This window comes from Lepidochelys kempii, chromosome 2 (genome assembly GCF_965140285.1).
Source record: "Lepidochelys kempii isolate rLepKem1 chromosome 2, rLepKem1.hap1, whole genome shotgun sequence".
NCBI classification, from domain to species: Eukaryota; Metazoa; Chordata; order Testudines; family Cheloniidae; genus Lepidochelys; species Lepidochelys kempii.
The window spans coordinates 155796488-155813527 of NC_136381.1; the positions used below are offsets into that span (position 1 = coordinate 155796488).

Below are 17040 nucleotides of genomic sequence, written 5' to 3' on the forward strand. Positions count from 1 at the left end.
AAAAATACTTTTAACAACCCTACAAACCAAGGCCCTTAACTCAATCCTTCTATCACCGGTGCTCCTATGAGCCACCCTGCAAATGACAGAAAATGTAGAGGCCAAGATACCCTGTGACTTCCACTTCAACCATGGCTACTCAACCTCACATTCCAGCTAAGGGATATTTTTGACAACTTTTAGAGAGTTGCAAACCAGTATCAATGGCATCTCTACCTAATTCCGAGATCCATTTGGGGGGGACTCCTAGCAAAATTTCCCCACAATTGGGCAACAATAATAGACACATGGGTGCTGTATATCATCCGTTCTGGCTATACCATCAAGATTCTCTACCCACCTCCCCCAGAACTCATTTCCCTGTCCCTTTTCAAGGACCACTCTCATGAAAGGCTCCTCCTTCAGGAGGTATAGTCTCTTCTCCAACAGGGAGCAATATAGCAGGTACCCCCTCAATACTGGGGTTCTAGTTGAAATATTTCCCAAGAAGAAAGGAGGCTGGAGACCCATTTTTGACCTGTGTCAACTCAGTGCTTTTATTTGCCAACTGAAATTCTGCATGGTTACATTGGCATTGATAATACCATCTGTCAAAAAAGGCACAGGGTTCATGGCTTTTGATATGAAAGGTGCATACTTTCTTGTAGAAATTCATCCCTCCCGCAGATGATTCCTCAGGTTTGTGGTGGGCCCCCACCAATACCAATACAGCGTGCTCCCCTTGGGTTTAGCTGCAGCTCCCAGAGTCGTCACAAAAGTGTTCTCAGTAGTTGTAGGTCAGCTCAGATGAGGCGGCTCCTCCACCTTCCTGTACTTGGACAACCAGCTTCTGACTGGCAGGTCTTGCCTGGAAGACTTACGACAACCTCATCACTGCTCCACCTTCTAGCGTCTCTGGTAATTTGCGCAAATGTGGGGAAGTCTACACTGACTCCAATGCAGACCATAGAATTTATAGGAGCAACATTGAATCTAATCAGGGTGAAGGCCTATGTCCCCATGGACAGATTTCATGCCAGGGGTGCTCTGATAGATCTAGTTATACATAGCCCTTGAACATCAGTTCAGATATGCCTAACTCCCCTGGGCTGTATAGCGTCATGTATTTATGCAATGCTATTTGCTAGACTCCTCCTCCATTGCCTAGAGACTTGGCTCCAAACAGTGTATAGACGAAGCAAGCACAGCATGAATACTATAGTGATAATTCCTTCCGCTCCGGTATGGTGGAGTGACCCTGGACATGTGTTCATGGGAGTTCCGTTTCTAGCCCCCACACCCAACAAGACAATAATTACAGATGCCTCTATGATGGGCTGGGGAGCCCACATGGACAGTCACACAGAGCAAGGCACTCTGACACCTTGGGAAGCTCAAATGCATATCTTCTGGAACTGAGAGCTGTACGAGAAGGTTGCAAAACATTCCTGCTATTCATACTATCCCGTCCCATCCTGATAATGTTGGAAAACATAACTGCCCATTTCTATATAAACTAGCAGGAAGGTGCATGCTCTGTCCCCCTCTGCATGGAAGTGGTGTATACAGAGCCACATCACCCTATTGGCAGTGTACTTCCCAGGTACCCAGAATTCACTGGCAGGCAGCCTCAGCGGACATTTCACCATCAACATGAGTGGCAATTACATGATTCAGTAGTAAACAGCATCGTCACTCTTTGGGGAACCCCCACTTAGGACCTATTTGCCTCGTAGGCAAATGGGAAGTGCAACATATATAGCTCCGGCTATATATATATATATATACTCTTGGCGAGTAATGAGGATCTCATAGAGGAAATGGTTGTAGGGGATAATCTTGGCTCAAGTGATCATGAGCTAATTCAGTTCAAACTGAATGGAAGGATTAACAAAAATAAATCTGCAACTAGGGTTTTTGATTTCAAAAGGGCTGACTTTCAAAAATTAAGGAAATTAGTTAGGGAAGTGGATTGGACTGAAGAATTTATGGGTTTAAAGGTAGAGGAGGCCTGGGATTATTTTAAATTAAAGCTGCAGAAGCTATCGGAAGCCTGCATCCCAAGAAAGGGGAAAAAATTCATAGGCAGGAGTTGTAGACCAAGCTGGATGAGCAAGCATCTTAGAGAGGTAATTAAGAAAAAGCAGAAAGCATATAGGGAGTGGAAGAAGGGAGGGATCAGTAAGGAAAGCTACCTTATTGAGGTCAGAATATGTAGGGATAAAGTGAGACAGGCTAAAAGTCAAGTAGAGTTGGACCTTGCAAAGGGAATTAAAACCAATAGTAAAAGGTTCTATAGTCATATAAATAGGAAAAAAACAAAGAAAGAAGAAGTGGGACCGCTAAAAACTGAGGATGGAGTGGAGGTCAAGGATAATCTAGGCATGGCCCAATATCTAAACAAATACTTTGCCTCAGTCTTTAATAAGACTAAAGAGGATCTTAGGGATAATGGTAGCATGATAAATGGGAATGAGGATATGGAGGTAGACATCACCATATCTGAGGTAGAAGCGAAACTCAAACAGCTTAATGGGGCTAAATCGGGGGGCCCAGATAATCTTCATCCAAGAATATTAAAAGAATTGGCACAAGAAATTGCAAGCCCATTAGCAAGAATTTTTAATGAATCTGTAAATTCAGGGGTTGTACCATATGATTGGAGAATTGCTAACATAGTTCCTATTTTTAAGAAAGGGAAAAAAAGTGATCCAAGTAATTATAGGCCTGTTAGTTTGACATCTGTAGTATGCAAGGTCTTGGAAAAAATTTTGAAGGAGAAGGTAGTTAAGGACATTGAAGTCAATGGTAAATGGGACAAAATACAACATGGTTTTACAAAAGGTAGATCGTGCCAAACCAACCTGATTTCCTTCTTTGAGAGAGTAACAGATTTTTTAGATAAAGGAAATGCAGTGGATCTAATTTATTTAGATTTTAGTAAGGCGTTTGATACTGTGCCACATGGGGAATTATTAGTTAAATTGGATAAGATGGGCATCAATAGGAAAATTGAAAGGTGGATAGGGAATTGGTTAAAGGGGAGACTACAACGGGTCCTACTGAAAGGTGAACTGTCAAGTTGGAGGGAGGTTACCAGTGGAGTTCCTCAAGGATCAGTTTTGGGACCAATCTTATTTAATCTTTTTATTACTGACCTGGGCACAAAAAGTGGGAGTGTGCTAATAAAGTTTGCAGATGATACAAAGCTGGGAGGTATTGCTAATTTAGAGAAGGACAGGGATACCCTACAGGAGGATCTGGATGACCTTGTAAACTGGAGTAATAGGAATAGGATGAAATTTAATAGTGAGAAGTGTAAGGTCATGCATTTAGGGATTAATAACAAGAATTTTAGTTATAAGCTAGGGACGCATCAACTAGAAGTAACGGAGGAGGAAAAGGACCTTGGAGTATTGGTTGATCATAGGTTGACTATGAGCTGCCAATGTGATATGGCTGTGAAAAAAGCTAATGTCGTCTTGGGATGCATCAGGAGAGGTATTTCCAGTAGGGATAAGGAGGTTTTAGTACCGTTATATAAGGCACTGGTGAGACCTCACCTGGAATACTGTGTGCAGTTCTGGTCTCCCATGTTTAAGCTCCAAGGGAGCTCAAGGTCAGTACTCCGGGGCGATGCTCATTTCCTACCTTGGACTGATCACTTCAGTTATGCCTTCCCTGTCAGCCCACTACTACATCAGGGTCTGCAGAAGATTTGACTATACAAGGCACATTGCTCCCAGATGGCCCAGACAGTTCTGATTACCAAGCCTCCTACAAATGTCATCCCTTCTGCCCATCAGCATTTGGACCTTTCCGGATCTTTTGATCCAGAAAAATGGTAGGGTTAGGAATCCCAACTCTGATGCTCTTTATCTCACAGCTTGGTATATGGATGGATGTTAAACCGATAATGTTCCTGCCGTGAAGCTGTGCAAAACATTCTTCACCAGAAAATGTTACCTAGCCGAATGGAAAAATTTCTCTGCCTGGGCCCAGTAAAACCGTGCATCTTCAGAGACAGTCCAAAATAGCGGGAATATCTGCTATCTTCTTACTCTTAAAATGGCAGGCCCTTCCCGTAGCTCACTGTGGGTTGACCTGATGGCGATTAGCACGTGTCATCTACCATCAGATGGCTACTCAGTCTCTCCCTACTTCCAATTTGGCTCAGTCACCCCTTTGAGTGAGTGGTGTTGCGACCTGTTGCACAGGGTTACCACACCACTCAAATTTGGCCTGGCCGCCCCTCCATCTGGCATAACAGAGGGGCACCCGCGCCATATTTGAGTGGCATTGAGACTCCATGTTGCAATGCCATTATTAGAAGACTCGCCGCTCCTCCCTTAGAAAGTTTGACGAGGGGCACACCTCTCAGTTGAGACCTGTGCTTTCTGAGCAAAGAATTAAATGCATTAAAACAAGCTAAAACAAAAGTGGCATTAATTCACAAATCCTGTCTATAAAATAAGATGATTTTGATAAAACGCAGAGAGATGGGGTGGTTTGTTTACACGGCTCAGCAGGAAAGAGACATAAAAGATGTTTTGGTTTTGGCAAACAACAAACTTTATTTTATATTCAGTTCTCAGATCACTGACTCTGAAAGTAGATTTAAAAGGGGAGTTGAATAATCATCCCATCTACTGCATATGCCCCAAAGTACCCTTAACTGGTTTTCTCTGTGAAGATACTAACAAAGGATCAACTCCTGCAATACAACGGAGCATCAAGTTAAACTTCATGAGTAGTGTTAACAAAGCCAATGATTAGCGTAAAAATAGTAGTCACTATGCCAAAAGAAAGAAGATACGGTCCAGATACATTACTAGGGCTTCTGGGTGATTTTAATCTAGCTGACTTCAGTATTAGAGTGTCTCAAGTGCCAGGAGAGGAAATCTGCTAAATAGGTTTAACTGCTGAAATCATCATGAGAATGAGAACAAAGACACCTGGAGCGTTCATGATCAAAAAAGATGGCATTTATTTAGAAAAGTTATTGTCCTTTACAAAATGCCAATGGAAGAGCAACCGAGTGGGGTGTGTTTCCTTTTAACTACAGCAGACAGCAAGCAGAAATGACTGCTAGGTATCCTGTCCCTTTTTTATACCATTGTTTAGGGGCATAAGGAGTTAGGGAGCCTGGATGCAGACACTGCAAAGCAGAAAATGTCAATTTCAGGCGCATTGAGGCATTTACCAGGAGTGGGGATCCACACAGATAATGCTTGAAGAACGGATTCTTTCTGTACAAAATGCTTTAGGCTGAAATAAATATTCTCCTTCAAATCAGAAGGTAAATATCAGTTTTAGCCAATCATGCATCTCTGTATCTGGGAAGTGATCAGATAATTTCTTGACTGAGTCTTTGGCACTTAGGAGATTTCAAGAATATTTTACTGTATACACCTGAATATCTGTGTTCAATACATCTGATAGATAATTTAACATCCTGACTCACAATGTGTATAGAAGACAGTTATTCATAGATTCTAAGGCCAGAGGGTCCATTATGACCCTCCGAATAACACAAACCATAGATTATCACCCTATTTCTGCATCAAGCCCATCACTTCATGAGTAGTGTTTGCTCGGAAAGAATTAACCCTGTAATGTTCCAACAAGAATGTTTGTCCTCCTTTATTGTAAATGAAGTATTCCTACTAGAAATTTGAAATTTTTTTACACTTCTTTTCACCCACCTACTGACCAATCACACCCACAAATCATATTCTGTATTTCCATAGTAAAATTATTAACAAAGCTAGATGGACTAAAAATTTTTACCTGTTTTCAAAACTGGAAATACAAACATGCCACCTCATAAGTGAGTCGCCAGCTGGTTGCTTGAAAACTAGAACTGTTTGTTGCAAGCTTGACTAGTCTAAAACTGGTTTTATATTCAGATAAACAATGCTTCATTAGTATTGATGACCAGTGTGTGAATCTTATCAAACATTTTTTAAATGGCCAAATACAGTAGAACAAAGATTCTAGCACCAGAATGGCATTTCAGAACTCAAATATCTTTTTAATTGTCCACGTCTATGAAAAAAAAAAGATTGGAAAATTGTGGTTTCAGCCTTCTGTTTATCTGCTCTGCCTATGCCAATCCTTGCTTATGTTCAGGATGATATACTCTCAGTATTACAGTGTGGGAATGATTGGTTCAGGAAACTGTGGGCTCACTGTGCAATATTCTTCATCAGTTTTAATTTTACTCATGGTGCCAATGTAGTAAAGCACTTAAGTACATGCTTAACTTTAAGCAGGTGAGTAGTCCCATTGCTTATCCACTAGATCCCTTCCTTTTTTAAAAAGACCAACCAAAGGGTGTCACCCTATCCCTGTGACCCTTCATTCCAGTTTCAAGTGGTGGGAGAGCTGTTCTCTGTCCCATGATATAATCTGGAAAGGAGGGAAGGCACACAGCCTGTTCTGTCTAGACTGCTCTTCTTGCGTATGCCTTGACATCCTTTGGAGCAAGTCTCAAAGCTTTGTTTCCTTTTTAGTTATGTTTGAGATGGGTGCTGTATGTGTGATTTTCCTTCCCAGTTGTTTGGGCTACCGGCTTACTATCCGTTCATGTTGCGAGTGGTCATAGGACATTGGAAAATTTTAGAAACACTACTGTAATTACTGATAAATGAACATTAAGTTCCCATTTGGCTACACAGAGATGTGTAGTGAAGGAAATTTGTGTCTACTCTTTACTGGTGACCTCAAATGACAATTTGTCAAAGCATTATGGATCCAGACTGGTACCCCAGATTAGTGCTCTTCAGTTTGATGTTGGATCCTGTTGTTTCGCTTTGTAGGCTGGGAACACTGCAAAAAAAGTGTGTGTGTGTGTGGCATAGGCTCTGTGCTCAAGAGTGACCTGCCTGCATTGGGCAGCAGCGCCGATGGGTCCAAGTGAGTCCTGCCTAGTCTCTGGTGGGAGACGTGGTGCAGGGACTTCTGGACTGGGAAATTTCAAGTGGGGGAAAAATAGAGCTGCTTGTGAAACACGGAGAACTCTTCCCCCCCCCCCCCCCCCCCCCCCCGCCAAAAAAAGCAACACCGGCGGGCTACTGCTTTTGTTTTTCTGATCACCTTTGCTTTAAATCCTTATGCTGGAATGAATGTTTAACTAAATGTAACAAACGCGGCATTGCCATATGGCATGTTTCGTTTAATTATTACTGGATATTTAGATTGACGTTAATAGTTTACCTTCAGTTTAACATGGGAGTCACTTCCCGAGGGAAAATGAGGGCAATTTTTAAAAATTGTTGAATGTCTTAATTTGAATAGGAGGGTAAGTGATTTTTTGGTGATATTCTAGAAGAGAAACATTCTACGCTAGCGGTGTTTGTATGCCAATAAAAGACTGTTTGGGTCAGAGCTAATGAACTTGTTTTGTCTCCTAGGTTGGACTGGCTGTAATACCTGATAGCACAGCTGGATCTATTTTGTGTGCCATGAGTAAGCTCCTGGATCAAGCTTGCATCCTTAGTGAAAATCTACACAAATTTCTTGCCTCTTGCTGTTATAGTCTTCTTTACTTCCTGTTAACTTTAGACAAAGAGGATGCAGAACATGTGCAGAAGAGGTAATGCTTGTTGTAAATGACAGAGAATTTTTAAAATTTTCTTTAATTTAACATCTGTGTTTGAATACTTTTTTCACTTTGTGCTTTGGCCCCTGTTCGTGCTTATTCTGAAATAATTGTTGGATTTAGGAAAATCCCACCATATGTACGGTTAGCTGGAATTATAAAAAGTTATTTCAAACCTTTTGCTTATGATAGTTGTTGTAGGTTATGTGAGAAAACAGTGTTCTGTCTTGGCACTGGAAAGGTAGGCATTCATACCTTAATCTTTGGATTTAGCCTTTGGTTCATTAGGAACAGTGAAAGTGACACTTAAAATTCTTGGATTTAGAAAGTCATTGTTCTAAGACACTAGTGCTTTTAATTAGTCTATACTCTTAACTAACTAGAATATTGAGCTTTAGCAAAGCTGCTCAGACATGATTTTATAGAATTTGGAAATCAGTTTGACTAAAAAAAGGCTAGATGTATTTAAACCATGCAAGTATGTTTACCACTGTAGATGGAATGTATTTTTTTTAGAGAGGCAAGATAGATGAGGTAATATCTCTTATTGGTGAAAGAGACAAGATTTTGAGCTTACACGGAGCTCTTTTTCAGGCTTGGGAAAGGTACTCAGAATGTCACAGTTAAATAGAAGGTGGAACAGATTGTTTGGCATAAGTGATTAACACTCATTCAGGGTGAAGTGGCATGTTAACACCTCTTTAGTCATAGGCCAAAAAAGGAAGGTTATCCGGTTACAGATTGTTGTAATAAGCCATAAATCCAGGGTCTTTATTAAGTCCATGATTTTTAGTGTCTATCAGAGTTATGAATTTAAAATCCCAGGTTTGTCTTTTTAAGATGTTGTGCAGGTTTCCTTTGAGGATGAGGACTGAGAGGTCAGATATGCAGTGATTGTTTTGTGAAGAGTGCTCACCCATGGCTGATATGGTGTTTTTGTTTCATTGTTTGTCTGTGTGAGTTCATTCAAGAGCGTAGCAATTGTTTGGTTTCACTCACATAGTTGTCATAAGGGCATTTAGTGCACTGGATAGGGAACGCCACGCTGTAATAGGCAAGTGCAGGACTCATGGATCTTGAAAGGTGTGTTGTGGAGGGTGTTAATAATCATAGCAGTGGAGATATGTCTGTGCATTTTGCATCTGTTATAGCAGGGTCTAGTCCTGCTTTGAGTTGGTGTGTCCTGGTCTTTGAGGAGCTTGCTTCTGATGATGAGGTTGGGGGTTATTTGAAGGCCAGAAGAGGGGGTTCAGGAAAGATTTCTTTCAGGATGTGGCCCCCACTGAATATTGTTTATTGTAATTGTTTAATGATATCCTGAATAGGTTCCAGTGTGGGATGGTAGGTGACAACTAGGGGTGTGTGGTCAGAGGGTTTTTTCTTCACACATCGAAGCAAGTTTACTTGGGGTATTTGGGTGGCCTGTTCCAAGATGCAGTCTACTTCTCTGGGGAGTATCCTTGTTTGGTGAAAGTAGTTTTGAGTGTGTTAAGGTGTGTATCCTGCACTTTCTCCTCAGAGCATACTCTGTGCTTTCTGACTGCCTGGCTGTAAATAACAGATTTCTTGGTGCGTTTGGGGTGGTTATTGGATCTGTGAAGGTAGGTATACTGATTTGTGTAGGGTCCCATTGTTGAAGCTGATTGTGGTGTTCAGGAAGTTGAGGCTGGTGTGGGAGTGTTCTAGAGAGAGTTTAATGGACGTGTGGTGGTTGTTAAAGGTGTGGTGGAAATCTATGAGGGAGTTTAGGTTGTCAGTCCAGAGGATGAAAATATTATTGATGTATCTCTGGTATATCACTGGTTTTGTGATGCATTTGTCCAGAAATTCGTCCTCAAGGTGGTCCAAGAAGAGGTTGGCACATGGGGAGCCATCCTAGTTCCTATGGCTGTTCCTGTGGTTTGGACAAAGTGTTTGTTGTTGAATGTAAAGTTGTAATGGGTGAAACGTTGATGTTGATGAGGAGGAAACGGATGATGTTGACTGTGTGTTTGGGGTGGATATCCGAGGGTTGTCCGTTGTCGTATAGATATCTGGGGCAGGCAGCGATGCTCTCATTGTGAGGGTGTTGGTGTATTGGGAGGTGACATCCATCATGGCAAGGGTGGTGTGCTGAGAAAAGTTGTTAGTATTGCAGAGTTTCTGAAGGAAGTCAGTTGTGTCCTGCAGGAAACTAGCCCTTTGTGTGGTGAGTGGTTTTGAGCATGGTTTCTATGGGTTCTGATATTCCTTTAGTAACCATGGCCAGATGTGGGTCTGCTTGGGTTCCCTTGATTGTGTATCTTGGTAAGCATGCAGAAGGTCCTTGGGGTGGGTTTGTGGGGAGTGAGGTTGTAGAGTTTCTGTTGGAGTTGTCTGGGGAAGGATTTGATGATATCCTTAAATTCCTGGGTGAATTGTGGTGTGGGGGGGGTCTTCGTTGAGTTCTTTGTAGTAGGTGGTATCGGAGAGTTGACAATTGGCCTTGTTTAATGTAGTCACCACAGTTGAGGGCTATTATAGCACCCCTTTTGTATGCTGGTTTGATCACTATCTGGGGGTGGCTGGATTTCAGGGACAGTATAGCTGTCCTCTCAGTAATGGAGAGATTGTGGTGGATGGGATGTTAACCGCTGTACAATAAAGAGAACAATTGTTCTCATATTATATAGTTTTTAGTTTTAGAATTTACATAGAATTTACAAAAACTGTATGTAGGACCTAGTTATTCGTTTGAGACTGATAAACACTTCATTGCAGACTGGATGTAAATTTCTATTCTCCTGTACTTGCTGTGTAACCCTTGTGGAATATTGTATTTCTCTAATACTCTCTCATGGTGGATTCACTGCATCCCCATGAATTGCCATATGTGTATAGTTGAAAACAGCCTATCAGATCTATCAGTCTTAACTTTATGGGCACCTTGACTTGTGCAGATAAGGATACGGCCTGGGAGCACGCTTCCAACACACTTCTATTCTGTGCTTGAGAAATTGCCAGCTCTGTTCATTGGTTGTTATTTCCTCTCCCCAGGGACATGTTGTGGGGATCGTGTATTTCAGTGCTAGCTCTGGTGCCACGAGTGTTGAGGTTGATGCTGCAGAGTCTTCAAGTGAGCAGGGCCTGTCGGGAAGAACTGCCTGTCATTGGCCAGTTGCTGCGTTTGCTAATGCAGCATGGACAGCTCAGGAGTCACATGGTGACAAGTGAACTTCTTGTGCAACAGATTGTCAAGGATATTATGGTATGAAACTATTTTTTTCCCAGAAGACTTCAAGAATACCTTCTTCTAGCAGTGAGAATAAACCTCAATAACCCTAATCTGCATACAACACTCATTCAAATCACATACAAAAAAGGCACCCAGAACGAGGCTTCTGGAGTCCAAATTTTGGTCCATAGCTGCCTTTTGTGTGCCTTGACAGGGCAGCCCACAGAATAGGGGGGCACCTATGTGAGCATGTGCTACTTCTCAGTGATGATCCTCACTGGCTGCTGTGTCATGCGGCATTCTCTGGGACTGCCAAAAGCGTGCAGTATGCCACTATCAATCAGTGTCAGGAAAGCCATTCCATTGCTGCTGCGCAGATTTCTCTGCGTAAGCTCTCGCTGACAAGGAAGACCAACCTCTAAACTTGTAGCCATGGGGAACAGTGGCCAAGTAAAGGAGCACTGGACACCAAAATCTATTGCGTGGCAAAAGGCATCTGAGGTTGGTTATTTTCGTTACAGACAACAACTTGATATAGAAGGGACTACAGTGAGGGAGACAAACGAGGGTCAATCCATGAGTTTACAGTAAAACATTTGAGATTTGTCAAAAATAAGGAACCTGATAGTTTGTCACTGAGTTATAGAACAGCATCAAATTGGAACAAACTTTCCTAAAATATGTACAACCACACTTCACTACCTGGGTGGGGGAGAAAGGGCAGAGACCCAGCACGAATCAGTGAGGCCTGTGGCTTAGCAAATCTTGAAAGAAGGGCTGTCTAACTGGGGAACATTGTGTAACTGCAAAACACTTACTGCTTCTGTTTGCTGAGTGGGCTGCCGCCAGGATTTCTGCGCAGTATTACTGTGCTTGTTTTGGGACTGTCGATCTGAAAAGCAGGTGTCTCAAATAGGTTACTTGTTTTGATGGAGTGGGCTAGGATGTTCTTTAGCTTTAAAGACGGAGGGCAAATGTGGCTTTTTTAGACTTCAGTAGGTGGCTGTGCATTCCCCCAGGCCTAGCATGTCCACAGGAGCCAGTAAGGCTATAGCTACACTTAGGGTGGCGTGTAGAATACAGGCACAACACGTGTAGCTAAACACCACAGTGAAAGGCAGGTTGTGTACTTGTCACTGCAGTGTGTGGCTACACCTGGCAGTGAAAGGCTCCAGGAGCAGGAAAGGCTTTGACAGCTCCAGGGAGCTGCCGGAGCCTTTGCCCACTGTTTCCACACTGCCGGAGCCTTCCCTGAGATATGGGAGACTGCTGGGGCGTGTACTGTGCCGAGTAGTACTCTGCTCTACTCACCTATCCCATGTCTCACCATTCACACTGCTCTGGATACCTGTGCTAGCGGGGCATGCAGTGTTACTTTCCACACCGCCCTCAGTGGAGATGTGCCCTAAAAGAGCCTCTGCCATATTCTGTGAAGAGAAGAAGACAGACTTGGTTTCTGGGGTTTAACACCGTGGTATTTAAACCTGCTCGGCCAGAGCCTGTGGTGTTACACTCCCTGTGGGCATAACTAGTATGCTAGAGTATTCTCTACCCTAGAGCTCTCAGCGGTTCATCTAGGGCAGGGATTGGCGCGACCTCTGGCACACGACCCACCAGGGTAAGCCCCACGGCGGGCTGGGCTGGTTTGTTTACCTGCTGCGTCCGCAGGTTCGGCCGATCACGGCTCCCACTGGCTGCGGTTCGCCATTCCAGGCTGATGGGGACTGTGGGAAGCGGCATGGGCCAGGCCATGTGCTGGACACCACTTCCTGCAGCCCCCGGTGGCCTGGAGCTTCAATTGGCTGAACCTGTGGATGTGGCAGGTAAACAAACCGGCCCGGCCCACCGGGGACTTGGCCTGGCGGGCCGCAGGCCAAAGGTTGCCAATCCCTGATCTAGTGGTAGCCCTGGTGAGAATGTTTTTATAAAGCTCCTTACTGTAGACATGGCCAGTGAGTCTTCTAATCATTTCCACGAATGATTTGGAAATGCATTGTAAATTGCTGAATTGGAACTAAGCAAACAAACATGATTAAAATAGCATAGAGACTGCATAATGGTACACTCTGAAATAATTGCAAGTGAATGACACTTATCAGATAAATTCACACACCCTTCATAGTATCGTAGAAATGATCTGTAGCTGATCTTGTAAAAAGTAATGAAGTTTTAAAACTATCATTTCACTAGAGCACTGTCTCTCTGCTAATGTTTCTTGAACTCCAAATGATGGCTTCTCCTTTTCTCAGTAATTACGTGGTGTGTAAATGAACAAGGTTCCTCTGTATTTGATTTCTTGTTTGCAATAGAATTTCTGGTTAACTGAAAATATCAAGCCAACAAACTGAAGCTTCATGAGTAGTACTGTTAGTTTATTGGGTCGCATGTGGGGTTTTCAACCTGTTTCCTTTTTGCTCCAGACACTGAAGAGTGCTGAAGTCCAAGAGCAATGGCTAACAGACCTCCATTACTGTTTCAACATATATCTTGCCACACATCCACCGGGACCCGGTGCTATTAGCACAGAATATTGAAGAGATGAACATTGTACATCTGCTTTAAAGTGTTTACTTCCATTTAACTCTGAATGGAAAATGTTGGAACATTGTTTGTTATAAACATTTTTTAAGTGGAACTTAAATAAAAAAAATTTCATAAAATCTGTTTGTACTACATTACTTTGGTCTTGACGCAAGAAAGTAACATTGCAGTGGAAGTAGTTTAGGTAAGACTGTTGACTGCAGGAGAGAATATGCTGAGGACAATCCCAGCTGTTGAAGTGAAAATATTAAATGCGGTCACTGTGGAGAGCATCTCCTTTGTTTATTGGATTCTTGTATTGACTCCAGTCATTTTCCATTATTTATACTAAGATTTAAAAGATTTCATTGTGTAACAGTCCACCTTAAAAAGCATGAGTAATATTTTTGTATTGTATAACAGTATTTTGGATATTTACTGAATATAAAAAATAGAAATGTAGTAAAGAATAAAGTCAGAGTAATAAAATACAATATGCTTAGGAAAAAAGGAACATGTTACATACATATTTTTTCTTAAAAAACATGTCCACCAAAGACATGCCCTTGTCTGCCTTTCATTTCACTTGAAAAGTCAATGGCAGCACTCCAGCTCATGTCAGTGGGAGAAGGCCCCATGGTATGCATGGCAATATAAAAAAAAACTATGATTATTTCACTAACAAAGACATTTCCTTTGGTTTGAGGGGAGAGAGTGAAGTGGTGAAATCCTGGCCCCACTGACTTTTATAGGGCCAGCCTTTCACCCTAGAAACTTAACAGTTAACATGGTCCTTTCTTTCAGTCACAATTTCTACCAGTACGTTAGCATCGAACAGTGAGCTCAAACACAATGCTTCTTTCTCTTCAGTGATGAATCAGAGCGCACAGGTTGCTGTTGAGCAGATGCACTCATTCCTAGTGGAGGCTATACTTTCTGCTCTGCATAGATTTTGAGGTACTTATTACAGGTAATTTCAAGCTTTTGGTACTCTGAATTTGGGGTGAAATGAGACACAGTGACAAAGATTTTCTAAAATAGTTAACCCTTTGCTCTGCACACTTAACTTGTGATTAGAGCAAAGTTTGGAAAAAATGATTTCAGTCCCTCAGGAAATTCCAATACTTTGGCATTTACTTTCATCCCAAAAAGTAAAATCAAATTTTTGTGGGATGAAAAGTTCTGAGAAACTTTGACTTGGAAATATTGAAACAAAAACTTTCAACATTTTTTGACTAAAATAAAAAATTGACCATTTCAGCCACAATGAAATTGACGAAGGGCAGCCATCTAAAAGGACGTAAACACAAAGTATGGGGAGACATTGGTTAGGATATTCCCGAGGGGGTATGCTATGGTAATGAACAAAGAATTTTAATATGTAGCAATACTAGGAATTTTCACTTCATAGCAGAGTGTGGAATAATCTCAAAGGAAAGGGTGGGAGCCATATTAGTTCACCCCCCTTTAAAATTAAGAATAAATATGTGGATTGCATTGAGAAACTGGCTGTTTCATAGATCTGGATATTAACTGGGCGATAGGAGGGGAGGTTGGGTTTCTAATTTAGAGGGAATTTCAGCTCCCTAATTTTTAATCTAAGTGTAGAACTAGCCCTTGTTTTATGCTTTTTACCTAGAGAAAACTACTTGCTTGTATTGTTCTCTCAGGAAGTTTTATTTTAGCTTTCCTACATCAGAAGTGCTGTGATAGGGTTGGAGAAGAGAGGGAAGGCAATACTGTACATGTTCATTATATAAAGTTTTTTTTTCAAACCCTGTACGTGGCTGAACGTACGGCTGTAATTAATACTCAAAACATATTTACAGATAATTTTGATAAATTCTGTAAATTGCTAATTCCAGCCCACTTCTCAACTTTACAAAATTTCAAATGTCATCCTGTCAGTAAATAAATTACTTTTTAATTCTACATTTCATTGGTACACGAAATGAGTTCAACTCCCTGGAAGTCAGGTTTGGCATTACAGCACCGAGATAATACAAGAACGGAAAATACCTGTGTTAGCTTAATATTTTGTATACTTTTTTCAATTACAAAAAAGATTTCCTACATCCCTGTAGAACCGGGGAGTAGTCTTTAAATTGTCCTCAGGTTCCCTATTACTACTTCTCAGCTTTGCTTAATGCTTGGGTCTTTTGGTTTTTGACTTTGCAGCAGTGGTTGGTCTCATGTTGTATGAAAACTGCTTCAGTTTCCCTTCATTCTCCAGCAGATGAACATACTGCAGGTTGCTTACTGTAAAAACAAAAAATGTTGTGAGTTCTGTGGGGTAATACAGATTTTTTTCAAAGAAAAGCTGCAGTCTGCTGTGGATCCTAGCCTGCACGTCTGCATAAATTATGAATACTTCATTATGTAAATGAGGCCATTTAACAGAACTGTCCAAAGTTTCATCAGCACACCAAATACAAAACCCTTCTTGACAACTCCACTTGAGTCCATGGTTCTGTTTCTTTCTATCACAAGCTGGGGAGGCAGGCACATCCATTACTGCGCTTCATGTAAACAGAATTTTCAAAAGTACTTAAGTGACTTAGGCACCTACATCTCTTTGACTGACTTTGCTCTAGCTAATTATTGAAACGTTTACAGGTGACAGGCGTATCACTGACAACAGCTGGTTTGTTGAAATTAACCAGGCAACGGCAAGATACTTTGTTTAGTATTGTTTGTGGGAGCTTGACGATTTACAAACCTTTCATTTGAAAACAAAACAAGGACTTCTCACAGCGTACACACCCCTGTTCTAGGCTTGCTCAGTTTTGAACTCCAAGAGCAGAATCCAGCTTGACCCCTGCAGAACCTGCTTCCCAAGTTGGGAATTCCAAACTCCTGACAGTTTTTCTATCATATGTACAAAATATTATATATCTGACAAACAGTGGTGTGGTTTTTTTACCTAGTTCATGATGCAACATGTAAATAACTTGCCTGCCACAAGATGGTATAAAGAATAAAAGTGCCAAGATTGTGATAAAAAGATAGTTTAAACAAATACTTCCTGGTTGCAGTTATTTGTCAAAGATGGTCTGAGGTGGCAGGGGAACCATGCTTTCTCTCCCCTTCCCCATGGGCTAAAATAGGGTTTTCAAAACATCCAGCAAGTTCAGTTTTTATCCTTTGCCATGTTCTCCCTCCACCCATCTTGTGGAGCAGTGGCTGTGCTTCCTTCCAGGGCTTTGCCGCTGTACCACACCTGGGGCGTAAGCTGCCTCCCATCAATACCTTTTTTTTTTGTCCCCATCCCAAAATGTTCAGCCTGCGTATGCCAGTGAGGATGTTAAACTAGTTTGGTGCCAGTCTCCAGTTGGCAGATTTGTCACCATACACTTTTTCACAAGGCACAAGAATGTTTGTTAGTGCCAATATTCTTCTCCTTCCCAGCTGTTCCCTTCTCAGAGAAATGAATCAAACTTGAGTCCATTTTGACCTACGCTAGACAACTACGTCAAAAATACTGTTTCTGGCATTAGCCGCTGACAGCTCTGAACTTTTCCAACAAACTTAATGTCATGCACGAAGGGCGTCAGATGGAAAACGCGTTACTGTCTTTAAGACAGGGCTAAAGTTCCCTAAGCTCCTATTAGGTGAATGAAAGTAGGTACTGTTCTACAGGCACCGGGCAAAGTTCCTATCACTATCCTACTTGTCACCAAGTTATGAAAGGTAAAGTCCACTCGAAGCTGCAAAAGAAAGCCTTTCTATTTCATAAAAGACCAGC

The 17040-nt window shown here is 41.8% G+C and overlaps 2 protein-coding genes across 12 annotated transcripts in view; one reads left to right on the forward strand and one right to left on the reverse strand.

Annotated features, from left to right (window-relative positions):
* Positions 1 to 13789, forward strand: part of TEX10 (testis expressed 10) — a 130409-nt gene extending 116620 nt beyond the window's left edge. For 3 of the 6 annotated variants that reach the window (XM_073332514.2, XM_073332516.2, XM_073332517.2), the window contains 3 exons: positions 7395 to 7576; positions 10598 to 10808; positions 13196 to 13784. In XM_073332514.2, the coding sequence (XP_073188615.2) occupies positions 7395 to 7576; positions 10598 to 10808; positions 13196 to 13309 (507 nt within the window). In that variant the 3' untranslated portion in view covers positions 13310 to 13784. Of the gene's footprint in view, positions 1 to 7394; positions 7577 to 10597; positions 10809 to 13195 lie in introns of all 6 variants that reach the window. The other 3 variants (XM_073332515.2, XM_073332518.2, XM_073332519.2) reach the window with 2 other exon arrangements.
* Positions 12895 to 17040, reverse strand: part of INVS (inversin) — a 210361-nt gene continuing 206215 nt past the window's right edge. For 5 of the 6 annotated variants that reach the window (XM_073332511.2, XM_073332510.2, XM_073332508.2 and 2 more), the window contains one exon: positions 12896 to 15554. In XM_073332511.2, the coding sequence (XP_073188612.1) occupies positions 15439 to 15554 (116 nt within the window). In that variant the 3' untranslated portion in view covers positions 12896 to 15438. Of the gene's footprint in view, positions 15555 to 17040 lie in introns of all 6 variants that reach the window. The other variant, XM_073332513.2, reaches the window with a different exon arrangement.